The 19,449-nt window shown below is 37.4% G+C and overlaps 2 protein-coding genes and 4 long non-coding RNA genes across 9 annotated transcripts; 5 read left to right on the top strand and 1 right to left on the bottom strand.

Annotated features, from left to right (window-relative positions):
- Window positions 1–519: 519 nt before the first annotated feature.
- LOC131315815 (uncharacterized) lies at window positions 520–2,090 on the top strand. The gene is made up of 3 exons (XR_009196908.1): window positions 520–650; window positions 735–787; window positions 1,671–2,090. It is a non-coding gene; the product is annotated as an uncharacterized LOC131315815 (long non-coding RNA).
- An 87-nt stretch (window positions 2,091–2,177) lies between these two features.
- Window positions 2,178–2,883, top strand: LOC131315814 (uncharacterized). Its single transcript, XR_009196907.1, has 2 exons — window positions 2,178–2,307; window positions 2,393–2,883. It is a non-coding gene; the product is annotated as an uncharacterized LOC131315814 (long non-coding RNA).
- Window positions 2,884–6,061: 3,178 nt separating this feature from the next.
- Window positions 6,062–8,721, top strand: LOC131315811 (endoplasmin homolog). Of its 2 annotated transcripts, XR_009196902.1 has the most exons (4): window positions 6,062–6,401; window positions 6,485–6,562; window positions 7,148–7,228; window positions 7,440–8,721. XR_009196902.1 is itself a non-coding variant. In XM_058345012.1 (3 exons), exons 1-3 carry the CDS (start codon window positions 6,399–6,401, stop codon window positions 7,626–7,628), a joined length of 273 nt encoding a protein of 90 aa, XP_058200995.1. In that variant the 5' UTR covers window positions 6,065–6,398; the 3' UTR covers window positions 7,629–8,721. The 2 variants fall into 2 exon arrangements, 1 of the variants encoding a protein (XP_058200995.1); XM_058345012.1 differs by lacking the exon at window positions 6,485–6,562 and having other exon boundaries at window positions 6,065–6,401.
- A 23-nt stretch (window positions 8,722–8,744) lies between these two features.
- LOC131315813 (uncharacterized) lies at window positions 8,745–12,431 on the bottom strand. Its single transcript, XR_009196906.1, has 2 exons — window positions 12,297–12,431; window positions 8,745–9,490 (listed from the first exon to the last, which is right to left on the bottom strand). It is a non-coding gene; the product is annotated as an uncharacterized LOC131315813 (long non-coding RNA).
- Window positions 12,334–16,168, top strand: LOC131315812 (uncharacterized). 3 transcript variants are annotated; one of them, XR_009196905.1, is made up of 6 exons: window positions 12,334–12,628; window positions 12,773–13,061; window positions 13,401–13,543; window positions 14,064–14,108; window positions 14,787–14,930; window positions 15,894–16,168. It is a non-coding gene; the product is annotated as an uncharacterized LOC131315812 (long non-coding RNA). The 3 variants fall into 3 exon arrangements; XR_009196903.1 differs by lacking the exon at window positions 12,334–12,628 and having other exon boundaries at window positions 12,661–13,061; XR_009196904.1 differs by lacking the exons at window positions 12,334–12,628; window positions 14,064–14,108 and having other exon boundaries at window positions 12,662–13,061.
- A 229-nt stretch (window positions 16,169–16,397) lies between these two features.
- Window positions 16,398–19,053, top strand: LOC131315816 (mitochondrial import receptor subunit TOM20-like). Its single transcript, XM_058345013.1, has 5 exons — window positions 16,398–16,498; window positions 16,843–17,012; window positions 17,722–17,769; window positions 17,918–18,007; window positions 18,507–19,053. Exons 2-5 carry the CDS (start codon window positions 16,929–16,931, stop codon window positions 18,627–18,629), a joined length of 345 nt encoding a protein of 114 aa, XP_058200996.1. The 5' UTR covers window positions 16,398–16,498; window positions 16,843–16,928; the 3' UTR covers window positions 18,630–19,053.
- The last annotated feature ends 396 nt before the right edge of the window (window positions 19,054–19,449 follow it).

Below are 19,449 nucleotides of genomic sequence, written 5' to 3' on the forward strand. Positions count from 1 at the left end.
GATATTCCTTCAAATGCTTATCCAATTTTAGCCTTAAGAGCATACTATAGTCTACTGTGCATTTGTAGCTATTACCAACTACTTCTTACAGTTCCAGCGATGCAGCTAAAACCCCCAAAAAAATTACTACCCTCAAACATAACTTCTTCCCTTCAACAGGCATGGCATTCGTGCCTTGCACGAACAGAGAACCTACTTAATATAAAAAGGAGTGCTTCGGTTGCCAATTTTGGTCCCAATTTTTCAATTGGGTCCCTCGCAACCTCACTCCTGCGTGGTTTCATCATTCCGCTCCGCCTTTGCCTGTGTAGTACACCTTTTCACGTGGCGCGATCTCCAACGCTTTCTCCCACCTACCGCTTTCTCCTTTTCCTTTACGTTTTATAGAAAACGGCTTTTTTTAGAGAGAGAGAGTGAGGACGATGCCAGTAAAAAAAAAAGAGAGTGAGGAAGATGAAGGCGGCCACGACGGCGATGATAACGATGACGATAATGATAATGACGACAAAGAGGAAGAAAAGGACGGCAGTCAAAAAAACCCAACCGGCGCTGCTGTTTAGGGTTCTTCTTCATGTCTCCGGTACTGTGCGCTGCTATTTAGGGTTCTGCATGCCCTCCAAGGGTTGTTCTGGTTTCTGTTGCGATTAAGGGTAATTACTATTCCTCATCTAGAGATAAATTGGGGGTTGTTCATCTTGCTTCTTCTTGATCAGGTACTGTGCGTTGCTGTTTAGGATTTCGTGTCGCCTCTAATGGTTGATCCAGATGCTGCTGCGATTCAGAGCAAGTACTATTTTTGGTGCAATTATTGCTATATATTATGCTTCCTTGCATGTCGATTGAGGCTACTACAGACTACAGTTGTCCGATGAGTGCTATTTTGGGTAAAAAAAAATTGATTCTGAGAATTTCTTTGAATGTTTAAATTAGGTTGGATGCTTTGGTGTACAGCGTCTTCTGTTTGCATCTTCAGTGGAGTCTTTTTATGCTTGGGTTCAATTAATGTTGCTTTTGTGTGATTTCTGAGTGTGAATGGTTTGGACATTTGTTGATTTAGTTTTTTTTGAAGACGGGTGTTTCTGCGCAGAACATTTCTGCGCATCTGGATTTTTTCTCTTTATTTGCTTCTGTTTACTGGATGCTTTAATTTTGCATTTATATAGCTATGGATTGCTTGAGATATTGAAATCTATTGTTTTCTTAAAAAAAATTCTATATCTATATTATACTCGATCGAGTAGAAATTTATAGTATGCATCTAAGAAATCCCAATAACTGAGCTTTGTTTTACTGGTTGTTTACACTTGGATTGAAGCTCCGATAGAGGGTTTGTCTTTTTGGTTTCAGATCATTTAAGTAGTTTGTAATAACTCTTGCTGTGACTCACGCTTAGTGTATTTTGTTCATTTATACAATATACACATAATTTATAGTTTTTATGGGTTTTAATGATAAAGCTTGTTTGGTAGCGTTTGTATTCTGCTTTATAGGTTTACGTTTGTTCTGTGCATTATTAACTCTAGGCCTCAGTATTTTACTGATTTCCTCAGTTTTTGTTTGACAAAAACTTGCTCTTTTGTGTATATTGGTGAACAAATTGTACTCAATTCATTCGTAATGTATATGCTGTATTTTGTAGTCTTATGCTGTTATGTTTTGTATTGATTTAGATTATTAATTCAAGTCTTTCTCTGCACCACTATGGCGATTGAATCTCCATTTATTCAATGGACTATTGAAAAGCATCCAACATATGAACATGGTGTTTCCAAGTTTTATTACCTTCTTGCTCTTTTGGGAGCAAATTCCTGATACCATTATTCAGCAAGTAGTGTCTAATATGGCTGAATTGGAAGCAACCCTCAGTGACTTCTGACATGGAATCAAGAAATATAGTTTTTGAGCCTATTTCTAGAGGGAGGGGGTCTTCAAATTTGATTGTACTTCGGACTATAGGAATGCGGCATTACTGAATGTCTCTTTTATTAATTCCAAAGATCGGGATACATTGTATCCAATGATGGGTAGTCAACAAGTTCCTTCTTATACCCCTACTTTTGAATGTATTCATGGACAACAAATTGTTCAATTGAAAGTCAGTTATATATCATTTTTTTCATCTTTTCCCGCCTTCCAATGATTATTTTGTACTTTAATACATACAACAATATGTCGATGTTCATTTTGTGAATTTGTTGTTCATTTCCCTTATGGAATTGGATTTTTGGTTCGATTTAACTTCCAATCGGTATCTCATTCTATGGAACTGGAGAAGTTAGTGTACAACTTGAACGGACAGGGACGAGAGTAAGTTATTTTGGCTTGTGATCATTTTTGAAATTTTTGTTCATTATTCTGTATCTTGTGTACTAATTAGTTATGAAATAAGCAGGTTTTTACGTGGAATACGGATGCATGGGGTTATGGCCCTGGGATCACATCCTTGTACCAATCTCATCCTTGAGTACTAGCTGTTCTTCCAAGCGGTGAGGCACTAGGAGTTCTTGGCGATACTACGAGACGATGTGAGCTACATGTGAACTTTGGATTCCTGATTTGTGTCTTTTTCATGTATATGACTGTCAAATGTTTAGTGATTCTAAGTCAATTGGTTTTGGTTAGGTAGATTGATTTGCAGAAAGAATTAACTATAAAGTTCATCTCTCCATCACCGTTTCCTGTCATTACATTTGCTCCATATGCTTCACCAACCAGTGTTTTGATATCTTATCTCATGCAGTTGGTAATCTCGTCGAGCGCTTGATAGTTGTTCCATTACATGTTCAATATGAACTTTTTGAATGCATTCTTTGGCACAGATGCAGATAGAGTGCCTGCATATTAATATACGTCGTTGATTCTATTCTCGCTATTTCTCAGATGCATTCTACGTTTATTTTTCATTGGTGACAATTCTCTTAGCATAACATCTCTACAATTTCAATTTTTCTATTTAGTTTGGAAGCATTGAAAATTCTTGGACTTAAGCATTCTACAATAAATTATAGCAGTCATGCTAATAACTTTGGCTGCTTAAAAGAAAGGAAAAAATAAGAAAATATAGTGCAAAAAAAAAAACATTATATATCCTCAATCCATCTTCATATAAATGTTGATATTTGATAGTAAAATAGAGCACACCTCTCCCTTTAGACCAATGCATGGACCAATGGTCTGATTCTTGAAGTGTGCATGTTTTTTGATGAGGTATAATAGTTGCCTAGAGTGATAGATAGATAACACGTTTTCTTACCATCACAGTTGTGGTTACAAACTTGCACATGGTTTGGGCAATCATGTTTCTAAACCAAATTTGGTGCATCCATTTAACCAATTTTGAAGCTGATACGTAAAGAGGAAAAAAAGAGACTTAGTCTTTGCCTGCATCTTTGTGTCACACGTGGGAAAATCTTTCTAGCAATATAGCTCTTTAATAGAGATTTGGTGCAATGTGAGTTGGCATGTATTGGAAGCGTGTAAGGAAATCTCAAAATGACACACAGAAGCGTAATGAAAAGTTTTACTATCATGCTTTAGTTTCATATTGGCTATTGGACAGTTACAACTGTCAAGTGGTTGAACATAGGAGGGAGCTCATTGGAAATCCCCATTTCTGATTATGTTCCATGTTCCATGAACTGCAAAAGGAGACTTAAACCTATAGCTACATGTTATGGTGCAAAGCCATTTATGCACTTCTCCCCTTATGTTTCTAAATTTTTTCTAAGTTTCAGCATGGTGAAGGAAGAAAGAAAGTGTAATATCTTTATATTAAGAATATTGATTCTTGCATGTAAGCTTTAGGAGGCATATAAGTGAGGGTGTGTGCACGTGGGAAGCAGGTAAGCTTGAAACATGACAAAAAATAATAGATAGGCTCATACCATATGATAGCACACAAAGGAATAGCAGACAAAGTTAAAAATAAGACAAACAAATATACTAGACTATCAAATGGAGTGGATATATTTGCAAGTGAGAGCAATAAAGAAAGGGCCACGTGTGATGTGGTGGTGTCATAGTTTGAATGACGAGGATTACAAGGACAGAGGATTTTACCATTACAAAGGGAGGAGAAAGGAGGAGGAGGGAAGACCCTTTTCAGTTTTCACTTCCATTCTCGGTGGGGGAATGGTTTAGATAAGAGCCAAGCTAGACGTGAGACAAGAAGAGGAGTATGAGGTGTGAGTTTTTGTAAAAATTATGCAAGTATTAGGAAAGCGGGTGATGGCATTCGTTAGTTGTTGTTTATTGAGTTGGTAGTGTAGAACAATCAATTTTGTTAATAAGTATGGAGACAAACTACCAGTTGGCGATCTACTGAAATGGAAAACAAGGACAGGAAAACAAGGACAGACTTGGACATTTGGATGAACCAACAAATATACTTCTCGCATCACATTGAATAAAGTAAGTTTAAATATTCACCATAGCTATAAGCGTATTTTAATTTGCATATAAATATATATGGTTTAAATTGCAGCTTAGTTGTAATTATAGCTCACACAAAAATATGCTATTCCTTCTTGTTGTTGTAGATAACCACATCAACTGGTTTACTATGCTCTTTAACAACGAAAGTGCCATTGGTCACCCGTTTAGTTTAATCTCAAATGCTCTAACTGCTATTACCTTTACATATTCTTTTAATAATGCTTGTCAAAGCTTTAATTATTAAACTGTCCTTGAATACCATCCTTATATGGGGTTTCCAATAACATAGTTATTTCCAACTGGTCACACGGTCACTGCTCAGATGGAGGCCTCAAGCATTTGGGTTTTATTCAAAGTTGGATACCAACTTCATCCAATACATGTTGTCAATAACAAGCTGAGCTTTGGGTGGCTCCATTCTGGGTCAAGCATAAATTGGAATCAGGATTTAGGTTGTTGATTGGGGCCGAACAAAAATGGGTATTTTAATGTCATTGTTCTAGATGAAGGGTTGAATTATGTTAATTACTACTGGGATACGGGAAATAACAAACTCAATATTCCACATCCAATGCCTGGTCAATCTTAACAACACTACCTTTGAAATTATAATTTCAATACATGATTACCTCTGTATAGTGTAATTTCATTTGGTACAGTTTCAGCAACAACTATATCACCTTTTGTTTTACTAGAGCAACACTTCTGTTTGTAGTTTGGTCATCTCTATACCAGCTTTGAATCTTTCAACCAACTATGTCATCACATCGTTAAATTCTATACTTGTCACACCATCTCTAAATTATATTTGATAAGACTCATCATTATAGAAATTTATATTGGGCTTCCATTGTTTCTTGGAAAACATCCACCTACAAACTATCTGCTTTCGAATAGGCAGCAAACAATGGATTTTACCAATCTATAATCAACACTTCCAGCCGCACAGCCTTCTCCTGCTGCAGCGGCATTTGGGTTTACAACAACAGGACTTCATCTACATTGCAGCTCTCAACCCTAAAGAAATCTGGGTATTAGTTTTCAATGCAGATGGAACTGAGCATCTTTATGCTTAATATGTCTGGTTATTCCTTAGCTGTAATCTATAACTTACATTTCAGCTTTAACTTTCTGCACTTAGTGTCAACTGTTGAAACTACTGCATTATGGCTTGTATAGATTCTTAGCATGTATATGGCTACTATATTTGGTCCAGTAACAACTTATGTATCTCTGTAATATATATCTAGGCTTGAGGATCGCTATGTTTTGTTTTAATTCCACTTAATATGTGTGAAGCAATTTGTATTCTGACTAATCATTTCTTGAATTCTCATTCATTCACATGCATTTCAGCTTCCAAAGAAACAAATCCCCGCTATCAACCCTCATACATTTTAAACTCCCATTGAGCTTCACATGAACAAAAGCTTCCCTAGATAACCAATAACAAAAAAAAAACACCCATCTCAGCCCTAAAACATAACCAAAAACAAAAAATCTTATGCAACGGGCAATGGGCATGGTTCTTGTGCCTTGCACGAGGCAGAACCTAGTGTGTGTGTGTGTGTGTGTGTGTATATATATATATATATATATATATATATCCAACCGTTATCTAAAAAGAGGCAGATTTTCGGATGTCCAATTTTCAATTTCGGACACATTTGCCCCTTAATTGCAAATAGTGCAAACCTTACCAGCGGGGCAATTTGGTCTTTTCGGCGTAGACAGAATGGGTGAACGTTATTAGGCCACATTGACCCCACTCCCTCTTCCTTTCCTTCGTCTACTTCAGATGCAAACAGATATATATATATATATATATATAGAGAGAGAGAGAGAGAGAGAGAGAGAGAGGATTTGAGATTCCGCTTGCCGTTAGGTAACCATCGCGACTGAGAATCTCACTGGCACAGCTCACCAATGCCGTCTTCAGAAAACTGAGAGCCAAGTCCGAGAACATGGTGCGTATAGTTCAGATCTGTTACAATTTTTTTGGGTAGATCACTCGATTCTGATTTCCTTCGGGGCGGTTTTCTTCTTCCAGATCTGGTTGTGCGGCTTGCGTGGATTTTGCTTCGTGTTTGTGGCTTTGGCATAAATTTTGGTTGGGATTGTTTTGACTGTAACTCTCTCTCTCTCTCTCTCTCCGTATTTTTACTGTATTCTAACTGTTTATATGTCGTAATTTTGAATTTTTGGACTGTGTTCGGATTTTTGCTCACAAGCTTTGATTTCCGAATTCAGGGTTTTTGGGTGGTCTGATCACAGACTTTGATTTTTAGTTAGGATTTTGATTTTGGGTTTGAATTTTTGGTTAGGATTATTACTGTATATATGGAGTAACTCTTTGTGAATCAAATTTTGGGGTTACGGTTTTGTCGCTAGAGAGAGACATGGGCTGATTTGAAAAATTGATAGAAAGTTGGGGGTTATTAGATGTGAATGTTCTCCTCATCAAGTGCATTCTTTGTGATAGAAAAAATGTTCATTTCAATAATAATTTGATTAGCCTTTGGTTCGGCAGCACAATCTTAGATTTCCTTTCTTGACTTGGCTTTCGCTTTCTCCGCTCTGGCATATTATTGTATTTTACTTACAGGCCTCTCTTTGGTCTGGGCTGTCCTCTGTATGAAATGGTGATGTAAATCAATTACATATAGCGTCCCCTTTCCATACTAATTATAGAAGTTATTTTGTTCACTTTCAGGCGCTGGATAAGATTAGGTTCCTGTCACTCACAGAGAAGGATTTTTTGGGTGAAGGTGATGATGCTAAGCTTGAAATTCAGGTCAGTTACTTATGGTTTCACTATCTTATAATGGTCTCAATCAGTGATAGGTGTAGAACTTTTGTTGTCATTGAAATGTAATAGTATGTTGAAATTGGATTCATATGTAAATATGATTTGTTCCCACCACTAATCAATGAACTGAAAGTCAAATACAAATTGGATTCCTTGACTTCCTTCCGAAGCTTATAATATGAAAAAAAATATGCAGATTGAATTAGACAAAGCAAATAAGATTCTATCCATTTGTGATAGAGGTATAGGTAAGACAAAGGAGGATTTGATCAAGAACTTGGGTACCATAGCTAAGTCTGGAACTTCAAGTATCATTTTTCTTGTTAATGCTACATTATTAGATGACCTAGGTAATTTAGTTGGTCAATTTGGGTTCAGAGATTAGGTGAAGGTTTCTTAAACTTCAATTTCATGGGGCACCCATTGCTTCGCCTGTAAGTACGTGATTGGAATTACTTACCACAGAAAAAAGTATGAAGGGATTAGAGTAGTGATTTGGTGAGAAATGTAGGAAAATGATTTTCGTTGATTCAGTCCTGCCCTTCCTCTACATGTCTCACTAGATATGTACATAATTACAACTTATAATACTTCTTTTCCATAAAAGTTGTGATATAGTATTGAACTGGAGATGGGTGCTGATGAAAAAGGGGCATATTAATGCAAGAAGTATTCTTTTTCCATTTTCAGTAGTGAGTAAAATGCACATATCTGATTTTTTTTCCTTTGTCAAGAATTTAATTTTGCCTTCTATTTTGGTTTTTTCGACTAAAGGAGAGAGAGAGCATGAGGTGTTCGTGCTCGGCGGGTTGTCTCGATTTGGTTATGGTTTGTGAGGAATTTGTGGAGAACATGGATAGATTTTTTGGTATGATGGACGGGGTGTCGAATGGGGTTTTTTGAGGGAGGAGAAGTGGGTTGGGGCAGGAATGGATCGAATTGGACTGGTTGAAGGAGAAAGGGTACTATGGGATTGAAGAGTTCGTGGCGAACTGGTTGGAGGTGGTGTTGAGTTTATCATGGTTGAATTGTTGTAGTAATGGCAAGAAGAAGGGTGTGAGATTGAAAGAAAAGGCAAGCGCTGCAGGTGTGGCGGCGAATGCGTATTGGAGGAAGAAGGGATGCGTGGACTGGTGGGAGAAGTTGGATGCTTCAGCTAGGAAGAACGTCTTTCGGGTCATCTTGGGAAAATCAGCTAATCTCTGGACTTTTTTGGGTACTTTCTTTTTTTGCTTGCTTTTGTTCGACGCATTGAATCTTACTGATTCTCACATCCTAGGACTGCTGCGTTAACCAAAGTTTTTGAATGAGAACACTAGAGTAGTGGGTTATGCTAGCAAAGATTGTAGAAAGGAAATAGTTTCCAAATTCCAAGTAACAGATATCTATCAAAATAAAAATGTTTTAGAAGTTGTAATTCACCATGAAGAAGATCCTTAAGGTCCTGTGTATATGAATTTATGGATTGATTGGTGGCGTTTGTCTGGTAAAAAAAAAAAAATTCTTCTTGTAGGGGCTATTACTTCTATCTGCGGAGCACCTTGGAGAAAGCATCTAGAAGTAATCAAAAAAGTTAAGAATAAGCATCTTTTAGAATCAAGGCCTAATGTGCCCAAAACTGGCACTGCGGAAAGGAGAGAAGTGCGTCGGATATGGGTATTGGGAAGGCCTTCTTTGGCAAAAAGTCCCAGTATTGTATGAAGCTCATACGGGTTCATGTCCGTCATATAATTTTTGTGATGCATGAAGTCTTGATATGATGACATAACGTAGATGTATTATGGTTTGTTTGTCTCACGTTCCTGATATTGATTTCTGTCAAAAAGTATCAGTGGCTGGAGAGAACAACCGCTCAAATTTACTTGCAACATTCTCACAGGGCTGTCAGGTTGTTCCTTGGATGTAATCTCTAACTTTGATTTCAACTTAATCTTTCTACAATTCATATGAACTCTGGGAACTACTATGTTATGACTAATATGAACTCTTTGCATGTATATGGCTAATATGTTAAGTTGTCTTCCAAAGGAACAAATCCTTTATCTACTCCCTGTAACAATGCAGTATATAATGGGGGTTGCTTTTAATATATATTTAACATCTACTTTTTTCAGAGTATCTACTTCTAAAAATTTGTCATGTATTCTCTAACTCATTTTTAAAGAGTTAGACTATTTTCTACATGCACTCCTAATATTTTGTATTTATTTCAATGATTGTTTACCCACTCCAAGGTCATGGTTCTCACTGTAACAACTCCGATTTTTCGTTCAATAAAAATCTCGTTGTTATTTGAAATTTCTTAATTTCTCTTAATTGCTCGTTGATTTTCTTAATTGATTCCTTGTGGTTGTATTTAAGCAATCGAACGCCTTATTATCGTAATCCTCGTCTAGTAACCCTAATTACACTTTAGCCCTCAAGGATCGTTTCTTGACTTATAAGCCCTACTTAGCAAGCCTAGTTAGCTTCTAACCGACTTGTTGGCAAACCAAACTAGGAAGTCACCTAGTTACTTTTCCCTAACCGTAGTTGCCCATCTTGAACCTTTTGAACCTTTGAACCCTAGACTAGAAATGGTTTAATTGTTTTCTTTTATTATTTTAACTTTATTCTTTATCCTTTGGACGATAAATGTTAGGGAAACTATTATCCATTGGATAATAGAAACCCAATTCTTTATATTAAAAAGATTTTTGAAAGATTTAAACAAAGTACTATGATAATTACTTTAAAAGTACTTTTCGATTATTTTACTAATAAAAGTACCCTTGTAGCTATGGACCATTGGGCAATAACCATTAGGGTAATCTTTACCCATTGGACAAAAGCCTTTTCTTTATTTCATTTGGTAAGTACATATATATATAAACACATGTGTAATGACAAAAAGGACATGTAGTCTTTTTCAAAACTTAGTTTAGTATTTAAAATACTCGTACCTTATTATCCTTTGGTTAATAACCGTTAGGGGTTTTAGTATCCATTGGGTAATGGGTTCATCTTCCAACTAAGTACTTAACCCATTAAAATAATATTTTGTTAAGATTCCCGGGAGTACAAAAGTACATTATTATATTAATTAAAGTACTCGTACTTTTATTTTAGTTTAAAGAGTGAATCTTGACCTTAAGTCATTTTAGATTTTAAAGTACCAAAGTACCCTTTTATTTATTTGTGTTCTTACATATTAGTACATACATATATATATGTATATAGCTAGTACATGAGAGAGAGAGAGAGAGAGAGAGAGAGAGGAGAGAGGCCGAGAGAGAGAAAGAGGGGGAGGGAGAGAGAGAGAAGGAAAGAGGAGGGAAGAAGAAGAAATATTTGATGTGTACCTTGACATTAGTCTTCCAAAGTACTTCAAATCTTTGGTGATTTCTTTTCCTAGCCAAATCTTAACTCCATTGTCTTCCATTGTACAACTTTCAATTGTTTAACCAAGAATCTTGTACCAATGTCTCCTCCTTTCCAAAAAATCTTCCAAAGATCAAATCCAAGGACTAACCTAGCCATGCAAGCCTACCAAATTAGCTTCCAACCTTTCAATCAAACCCTGACATGTGAAAGAAAGGTGAGGGAGAAAGAGAGAAAGAGGGATTCGGCTAGAGAGAGAGAGAGGGAAGCCTTTGCCTATAAATAGAAGCTCATTCCAAGCTTAAACTCACACCTTCAAACCATTGCTCCAACTTCTCTCTAGAAATTCCAAAAGTTCTTGCTTTCAAAGTTCTAGTTTTCTTATGTTCTTGAGTATTCTTGAGAGAAACCACCAAACCACCTCCCAAAACCACTGTTAGATCTTTTAAAGTAGCTTAGTTAAGTTAGAAAATTGTTTCTAGGAAAAGAAAGTACAACTCTTTTCCCTTCGAAGCAAACCGACGCCGTTACGCCGCCGAAATCCAAAACCGACGACCGAATTTTCATAACCGACTACTACCCCCAAGAAGCACGGTAGGAATTCCTTATCCCTATTCCTAAGTATAATGTAGGATATCCTTATCTTCTATCCCAAGTAGTTATCCTTACCTATTTTCCCAAATATAGTCTTGTACCTAATTATAAGTTCGTTAGGAAGAAACTTTAATCATGTCATTTAAAGTAGATAATGTTATCTTTCGTTGAAAGTATATGAAATGCATGATGTTCGTTATTAAGTGATTCAAGCATGTCAAGTAGTTTTAAATGGATGATCTTGTTACATTGAATATTACAATGAATGATATCGTATGTGAAAAGTCCCACCGCGAAGTCTATGCATGAGAAACGAGACACGTAAATCAAAAAAATAGAAACATGACATCTAGGATGTGGTTTATGAAAAGGCGTGTTTTGAAAAGTGTGAAATGTTTTGGAAACCGCAATGTGGCCGGACGTTGTAGCCCATTGTGTGGTGTGTGTTTTGTGTGCCAATGGGAGACCAGGACGGCGGAACCATTGTGAGGATACTCGGGAGTCCGGAACGGCGGAACCGAGGTTGGTTGTGTGCTTGGTTATCCACGTTACGGAGCCAATGCAATGTGTGCCAATGGGAACCCGGGACGGCAGAACCATTATGAGGATACTCGGGAGTCTAGAACGGCGGAACCGAGGTTGGGTGTGTTAAAATCGAGTTTTTGAAAAGGTGAAACGTTTATGAAATATGGAAAATGATGACACGATCTACGAGGAGTCACATAGGAAAAACTCACAAATCTTGGACACCAACGTTGATGGTTTATCGTATGCGAATGTGTTGTTGGTTTATTCTATTGAGCGTTTAAGCTCACGGTGTTGCCTTTTTGGTGACCCTGACTTATTATATTGGTGGCGACGCCGGTATAATATGTCAGACCTCATAGATGAACAGGGTGAACTTTACACCTTGGAGGCATTTGAAGCCGAAGAGCTAGCCCGGATGGAAGAACAAGCGGAGCAGTAGTTAGGAACCTTAGTTTCCTTCCGTTTGTAATAAAAATACTTCTTTTAAGTTTTGTAATAAAGAGCCAGACTCAGTTTATTTTCAATAAAATGTTTTCTTTAACGTACCCAAAATTCGGGGCGTTACACTCACTACACCTTTTTGTGAGAATTGTTAGGCGTGGAAAATATTCTCGATTCCAACAACCAACATGTTCTGTCATTTATCTATTCTACGTTTGTTACTCACTGTATCCCCAATTTGTACATATTTCCTCTGCAAGCATGCTTCATTCGTCATCTTTAAAAGCCTATGTTACTATCTGTTCTCATCCATTTTGCGCTTCCAATGAACTTCAGACAAACAATGCAAAGTACAAAGTGATTGCCAACAAAAGCTTTTCTAGATGACCACCAACAAAACCATCCATTTCAACCCCAAAACACAACAAAAAAATCCTCGCCGCTGCCAATCGCCATCGATAGGTTACTGTTCTGATTGTTGTTTTCCTTATGCTCTATTCTTAGGCCTTGTTTCGGTGTTTTCCTCTACGATTTGTCCAGCGCTTGTAGTTTGTTGCGATCGTTGTTGTTTTCACTTTCGAATTTGCTTGTGCCTTTATTGTTCAGCCGTTCGGCGTTGTGTTTTCCCAGTACGGGTCATAGAGAAAAAACAAGGGCAATAGATTTGAGGGAATGGAGGTTGATCTGAAGACCAAATTTTGCACCACCTGGTCCCGCAACTTCCTCAACTAGAAGGTATGGAACCCTCTCCCCTGTATTCCAACCAGCACCGCAAGTGGATCACCGAGCAAACCCACGCCCAACACCGGCACCGCGCCGAAGTGTTCCTTGAAGCTTAAAAATCCAAGGGCATAACAGAAGACAGAAAAGTCTCTGTTAAACAACAAACAGGCAAGTGCACAATGAAAATTATAGACTATAATATTATTTGTGTAAATTAAAGACTATAATTATGTAAATTAAACCTTCCAATTGATTTGTGGGCCATCCCAATGTAACTCAGGTTTCTTTCTATTGATTGTTGATAAGAATAGACAGGTTGTTTATGTGCCGAAGAGTTCTTTAGTTTAAAAATCCGATTGATGACAGAAAAGTCTATGAATATACCCTTCACCATCCATGGGGACTTACCACAACTCTTAAATATTATTTCTGTTTTTCATGCCATTGATTTGTGTGAAATTTCAGGAGGAAACTATTTTCTGTTTCTTTCTTTTCTTTTCTTTTCAGAAAGATATTGTATCAAACGTCGATGAGGTTGACGGGGAGGAGTCATCGAGGCTGAAGTTCATGTTCCCGTTTTGTGCAGAGGATTACGATGTCGTTGGAATCTGTTGTCATATCGATGAGGAGCATGCGGTGGAAGTGAAAAATGGGGTGAGATGGTTTTCTATTGCTTGTTTTTTTGTCTAATTTTTGCTTTTACTTCTTTTTCTTTTGGGGGCAATCTGGCTTTAAAACTTGTGATGAGTTTGCTTTTCGTTAACATGAACAAAAAGTTTCACTTTAGTATCCCCACACGATCCTGTTTTCCTTGTGAGCCTTTGAATGCATATTTGTCCTGGTTTGGAAAATTAAGTTTCTTTTGTCAGCTTCTAGAATTGGTTGGAGCAAACAAAATCTAAATGAACAAAAGTGATAGTGGATGAACAAGAATGACTGCTATTGGTTGAGAATCTTCGCTAGATTTCTTTAATTGAAGATTCTCTTGTTTGGAATAGTTCTCAATTCATGCAAGATTAAGGGTTGAATGTTATAGCAAAGGGATTGGATACACTGGAAAACATGGCTAATGACTTAAATAAGGTTTGCTTTGTTGGTTCAATTGATGCAAGTATTCTTGTGCATATCTTGCTGCCTCTAATTTTTTTCTTTTCTTTTTTGGCACTTGTGACAGGAATTAGGTAGGCAAGTGCCACTGATGGATAAAACAGATGACAAGGTCAGTCCTGTATTTTAACCAGCTTATCCTCTTTACACCTACAGGAGATATGGCATTAGTTGAGGGGAAAATGGCCTCAATACCCTTCCAGACCAACAGTTGTATTTGATTTTACGAAGTACCAACTATATGCAATTTTTCCCTTACTTTTGAAATATTTTGAAAACTGACCATACCAATGCAAAATAGTTTTCTTTTCCAATTTCCATGACATAACAAACTAAGCTCTTCCTTGGCAAGTGAAAACTCTACATGCTAAAAAAAAAGCTCATGTGGAGTGAGACACTATGTACTACCTGTTTTCTCTTGCTCTTTCTCCTTCTCCTTCTTGCCACTAAAAACTATATTTTCAGGACTTCCCAACTTGTTTAGCATTACCAGGCTACACTGCTATTCTGACAATGTTACTCACAGTCAAACACTGCTATTTTGATCTTGGCCTTTTTGATTGCTTTATACTGTTTCACTTTTGAGTATGTCTTTAACAAATTTGTTGATATATTTATGAGGTTTGTTGACTTTGCATTTTTATTGCAAAGTCATACGTACAACTTGCAATTTGATTGATGTGCATGCACGTGAAGTAATGTATTCGGAAAAACTTATCAATCAGCCATTCTTTTGTAATTAAACCACGGTAAGCATAATTGTAACTTGATTTTAGTTTTGTTTTAGCAGGAAGAAACTCTTTTCTCAATGACATGCGGTCTGTCTTTCAAAGGGGATATAGATGGAAAATACTACAGAAAATTGAGGCAACAATTTCTCACCAATTACGAGTGTGTGAAGCCCCTCATTCATTGAAAGAGGGAGTAGTGTAAGGTAATCATTATCCGCAGTAGTTAACTCATTTTCTGATTAGTGAAGCTAAAAATATTTGTTATCTGAACACTTTAGTTGGCTCATTGTGCAAGAGTAACAATATTTGCGAATTTGGAAAATGGAATTACTTTTGCTTGTGCGAATGAGATATATAGTGAAGGAGTACTATTTGCAATGGATATGAGACACTAGAGGAAGCCATAAAATGGAATTGTCGAATTTTGACGTGTTAATACCTTGAAGTTTAACTTTTAGATGTGAAATCTTAACATACTAGACATCGTAGGAAATCTTTTCATGTGCATGATTTGCAACCATGTTTATTATTCTAACTTCACTACCTTCCAGCTCTAAAGGAAAATCTTTTGGTTTGGATGATTTGCTTATCAACTCTTGCACTCTCTTTTATGTAATTAACTTAACTATGACTTTAAGTAGATGTAAATATATGCAAACTACTTGCAGAACATATTCTACTATAAACTACCACAATTTAATACCAATACTCCAAACAAAACAATACCAGGCATACAACTTGGTTTAAAATTAAGAATGTTGAAGCCAATTGGACCGCTTGCTAATTTTTCCAATTACGCCCCTTAATTGGAGAGGCTTCCTCTTGGACACAAGGGGTAATTTGGTCTATAACATCCACAATTTGCATATCGATCACAGTACGTCCACGTATACACAAATTTCCTCCACATATCCTTCTCTCCACAAATTCCCCCCCTCTCCAGATCCTTCTCTCCTCTGTCCTCTCTCTCTCTCTCTCCCTCTCCAGATCCTTCTCTCCTTTGTCCTTCTCTCTTCTGTTCTCATCGTTTTGTTGATTGTTTAATTTTTGATTGTGCACCTTTTGAGTTTTTCTGTCATTCTTTTGCTGACCCACTGTTGAAAATTCATACGAGTATGGCACAACTCCGAAGAAGAGATCAAAAGAAAATTGCTTTGTTTTTGCAGGTTTCTTCCTTTAACAAATCTTATTGTTGAAAGCCTTTCACCGCCGCCGCTAACCGCCGCCAACAACCATCAGCTAATGCCACCTCCGGCGCCAACAGCCAACGTCGCCTTCACCAACCACCAGGTACCACCACTGTTTAGAATTTGAGTTTGGGTTTGAATCAACATCAAATTTTGATTATTTTATGTCACATTTGAGTAGAACTCAAATTTGAGTTGAGTTTGAGTAAACGTGGGAAGAACTGAAACAAAAACATGTAGACAACAATTGGAACCATCTGAGACCAGATTGTCTCTCCTCTGCTCTCTCTCTCTCTCTCTCTCTCTCTCTCTCTCTCTCTCTCTCTCTCTCTCTCTCTCTCTCTCCTTAGATCTCTAGAAGCTGTAAGTAAGAAGCCCTAATTTCGACCCAAACCCTTGTTTCTGGTTACGTACTGAGTTAATTCATATAAAGATCTAATTATTATTTTTGAATTTTTTTATTTGGTGTATATGGATTGTTATCTCGAAGTTGCGAAGGAGATGAAGATCGATCTTTGAGCCTCTGCTTGTAGCAATAGATTTCATCTGTTTCTAGGTCTTTCTCAGAATCACTGATTGTGCAAGTAAGAAGCCCTAATTTTGACCCAAACCCTTGATTCTGGTTACGTACTGAGTTAATTCATGCTTGTTGTCTTTTTAGGATAGTAGAATTTGTAACTTTAAGCAGCTTATGGTGGAATATGGTTTGAAAGCTGTATGCATATATTTCCATACACTTATAAGTCATTGTTGAGTTAGTTACATAAGGGTAGGAATTCCAAAGCAAATCATGCTAACCAAAAGATTTGCTTTAATATTTAAAAGAGCTTGAAGTGAGAACAATAGACATTGTTGCAAATCATGCACACCAAAAGATTTTGTTACGAAAAATTTGTATTTTGGTGGTTTTGATGACTTGGTTGTGAAGATGTAATTTCAAAGCTGGAGGAAGCTTCGGAAGTTGATCCAAAGCTGCTCTACACTCTCTGGTGCTTGGGAAATACTCATACTAAAATGGCATTTACGACTCCTGATCGAGATGAGGCTATGATTTACTTTGACAAGGCGTCCCGGTACTTTCACCGAGCTCTTGATGAGGTAAATTTTAGCAACTTATTGCAAACTTTCATGTTGGGGTTACATGAGTTTAAATAAGAAAATTTTAATGCTTCATTTCAAACGAAATGTATGGAGAAACACTTATACCTATACACATAAACAGTCGCCCCGATTCTTACTTCTCTCTAGCTACCTTCTACACTCCACTGCCTTTCCACCACCGCCATGGCCCAAACCACCTTATCACAACTGCTGCCACATCCTCCACTGAAACCCTTTCGCTACCACCTCGCTCTTTCAAGCCGTCACGACCGCCCAATCCGAGACCTGCTCTGTGGCCCCTTTATCCCCAGAATTCACAAGCATCCCCTAATTTCTCTCTCCCAGCCTTTTCATCTCCAAGACTGATTGCACTCCAATGCCAGACTAAAATGGGAAAATATTGGAAACCAAGCAAGATTATTTTGGTCAGCCGATGAATAATTTCGGCCAAGGCCAATCATACTACGGATGGATATGTGTAGATGGAGAGAAAAGTGAGAGAGGAAATAAGAGACATCGACGTTAGTGTCTGGCTTTAAAGGGGGCAATTCTGTTATTGAGGTGTAAGTTGAGTTGTTCCATACTTTATATTTTGTGGCACTAGGGCCAGCCGTTAAAATATCTATCTGTTTCGAGCATTCGCGTCGCAACCTATGTTGTAAATAATTATTAGCTGCTTATGATTCTTATCTGGTTGTCATTGTAGGATCCACTGAATGATCTTTATGTCAAATCCATAGTTGTCTCTCACAAGGTACAATCTTCCTATCATTGACCCAGGTGCTTCTTGAAAATGAGTTCGGCCTTGTTTTGTTTGAGTTAACTGTGAATCAAAACATCTTTTCTCAAGTTTTTACTATTTTCGAAATTTATTGATGAGGTTATATCTTTTGGTTTCCTAGGCACTTGGCTTGCACATGGAGTTTCATAAGCAAGGTGTGGCTCCGCTGGCTATGGGAATTGTTGGTCCTTGGTCTTCCTACTCTGCAAAGGTGATTATTGTTAGCCTTGTCCTGCTTTTTGTGATTCTACCGTCTGAGTGACCATAATTCCACTTCCCACAGTAGAAAAATCGATTTCAATAGGAATTCGTACAGCATCCCAAGAACAAACTCTATCTTCCCCACGGCTTCCCCTCAGCTTCAGGGGTTTTAGACACATTCTTACAATAGATTCCACAATGGTGAATAAATGGGCAATTTGCATGGATTTGGTGCAGTTGGCCTTATCTTTCTATTCTATTTCCGCAATGTGCGCTACCTATGGTATTAACGACGCAGCTAATAACAAAGGAATCTAGCTTCAACGTTATGCAATCTTGTTTGACTTTTCCAAATCAAAATTATGATGCATCCTCATTTGTGTTTCAAAATTGGCAAGGTAGTTGTGTGGATGTATTTGTTTTCACTTTTTCAGTTATTTTCCATGGATCACATCTGATATTGTGCTTTTAGTGTTGAACAACTATTTCATTTCTCCTTTTCTTTTCAGACTGCAAAGAAAAAGAACACTGATCTTAAGTTGGACGTATTTGGATGGATGATCATCGCAGGCTGCATTGTTGCATTGCTGGGGTTAGCAAAATCTCATGTTCCCCCGTCACCTTCTGGATGAGTCGAGCCTTTATCTCATTTATGAACTACTATGTGTTTTGGAATTACATTCATCACTGCTGTTTTTTCTGGTTTGTTGAACATGTCTGTGCCCTTAGGGAGTTAAACTTTTGGACGAAGTCATGTTTTCGCCATATGAAGACTGTTTTAAGTAGATGGTATGTTTAAGATATGATGATATTTAAATTTCCTCAAGTTGAGAAGCTGTTACCTAGATATAATTCCTTGTTATTTTTTTGTGTTTCTTTGTCCATTCCCAAGCCTCGGTTCTAATTTCGTATGTCTGTAGCTGCAAAATATTTTCAGCTAGACTTTTCGTTGCCTTAAGCAATGTAATATACATTCATAACTCTTCTACTATCATCCCTGCATTTCCACCTTGGCCATCAAAAACAACATTAATCTTTGCCCTCAAACAGAATAGTATATCCTCTTCAACGGGCACATAATATTCATGCTTTGTACGTGGCCGCACCTAATATATATATATATATATATATATATATATATATATATATATATATATATATATATATATATATATATATAAAGCCGGTGCTTGGCTTACCAATTTTTCCAATTTCAGATGAATTTGCCCCTCAATTTCTGGCCTTGTGTATTGCTGCTGTTGGTTAGAACTGTAATTTTGCACTTGCCCTACGTGGCAGGATCTTGACGCTTGGGTTTTAACAAGCTGTGCCTTCTCGAAACTCCACGCTTCCAGATCTTCCTCACGAGTCACGTCGTCTTCACTCTCTCTCTCTCTCTCTCTCTCTCTCTCTCCCAAACATGAGGGCTGCTTTCTGCCCCCCCCCCCCCAG

This window comes from Rhododendron vialii, chromosome 2a (genome assembly GCF_030253575.1).
Source record: "Rhododendron vialii isolate Sample 1 chromosome 2a, ASM3025357v1".
NCBI lineage: Eukaryota > Viridiplantae > Streptophyta > Magnoliopsida > Ericales > Ericaceae > Rhododendron > Rhododendron vialii.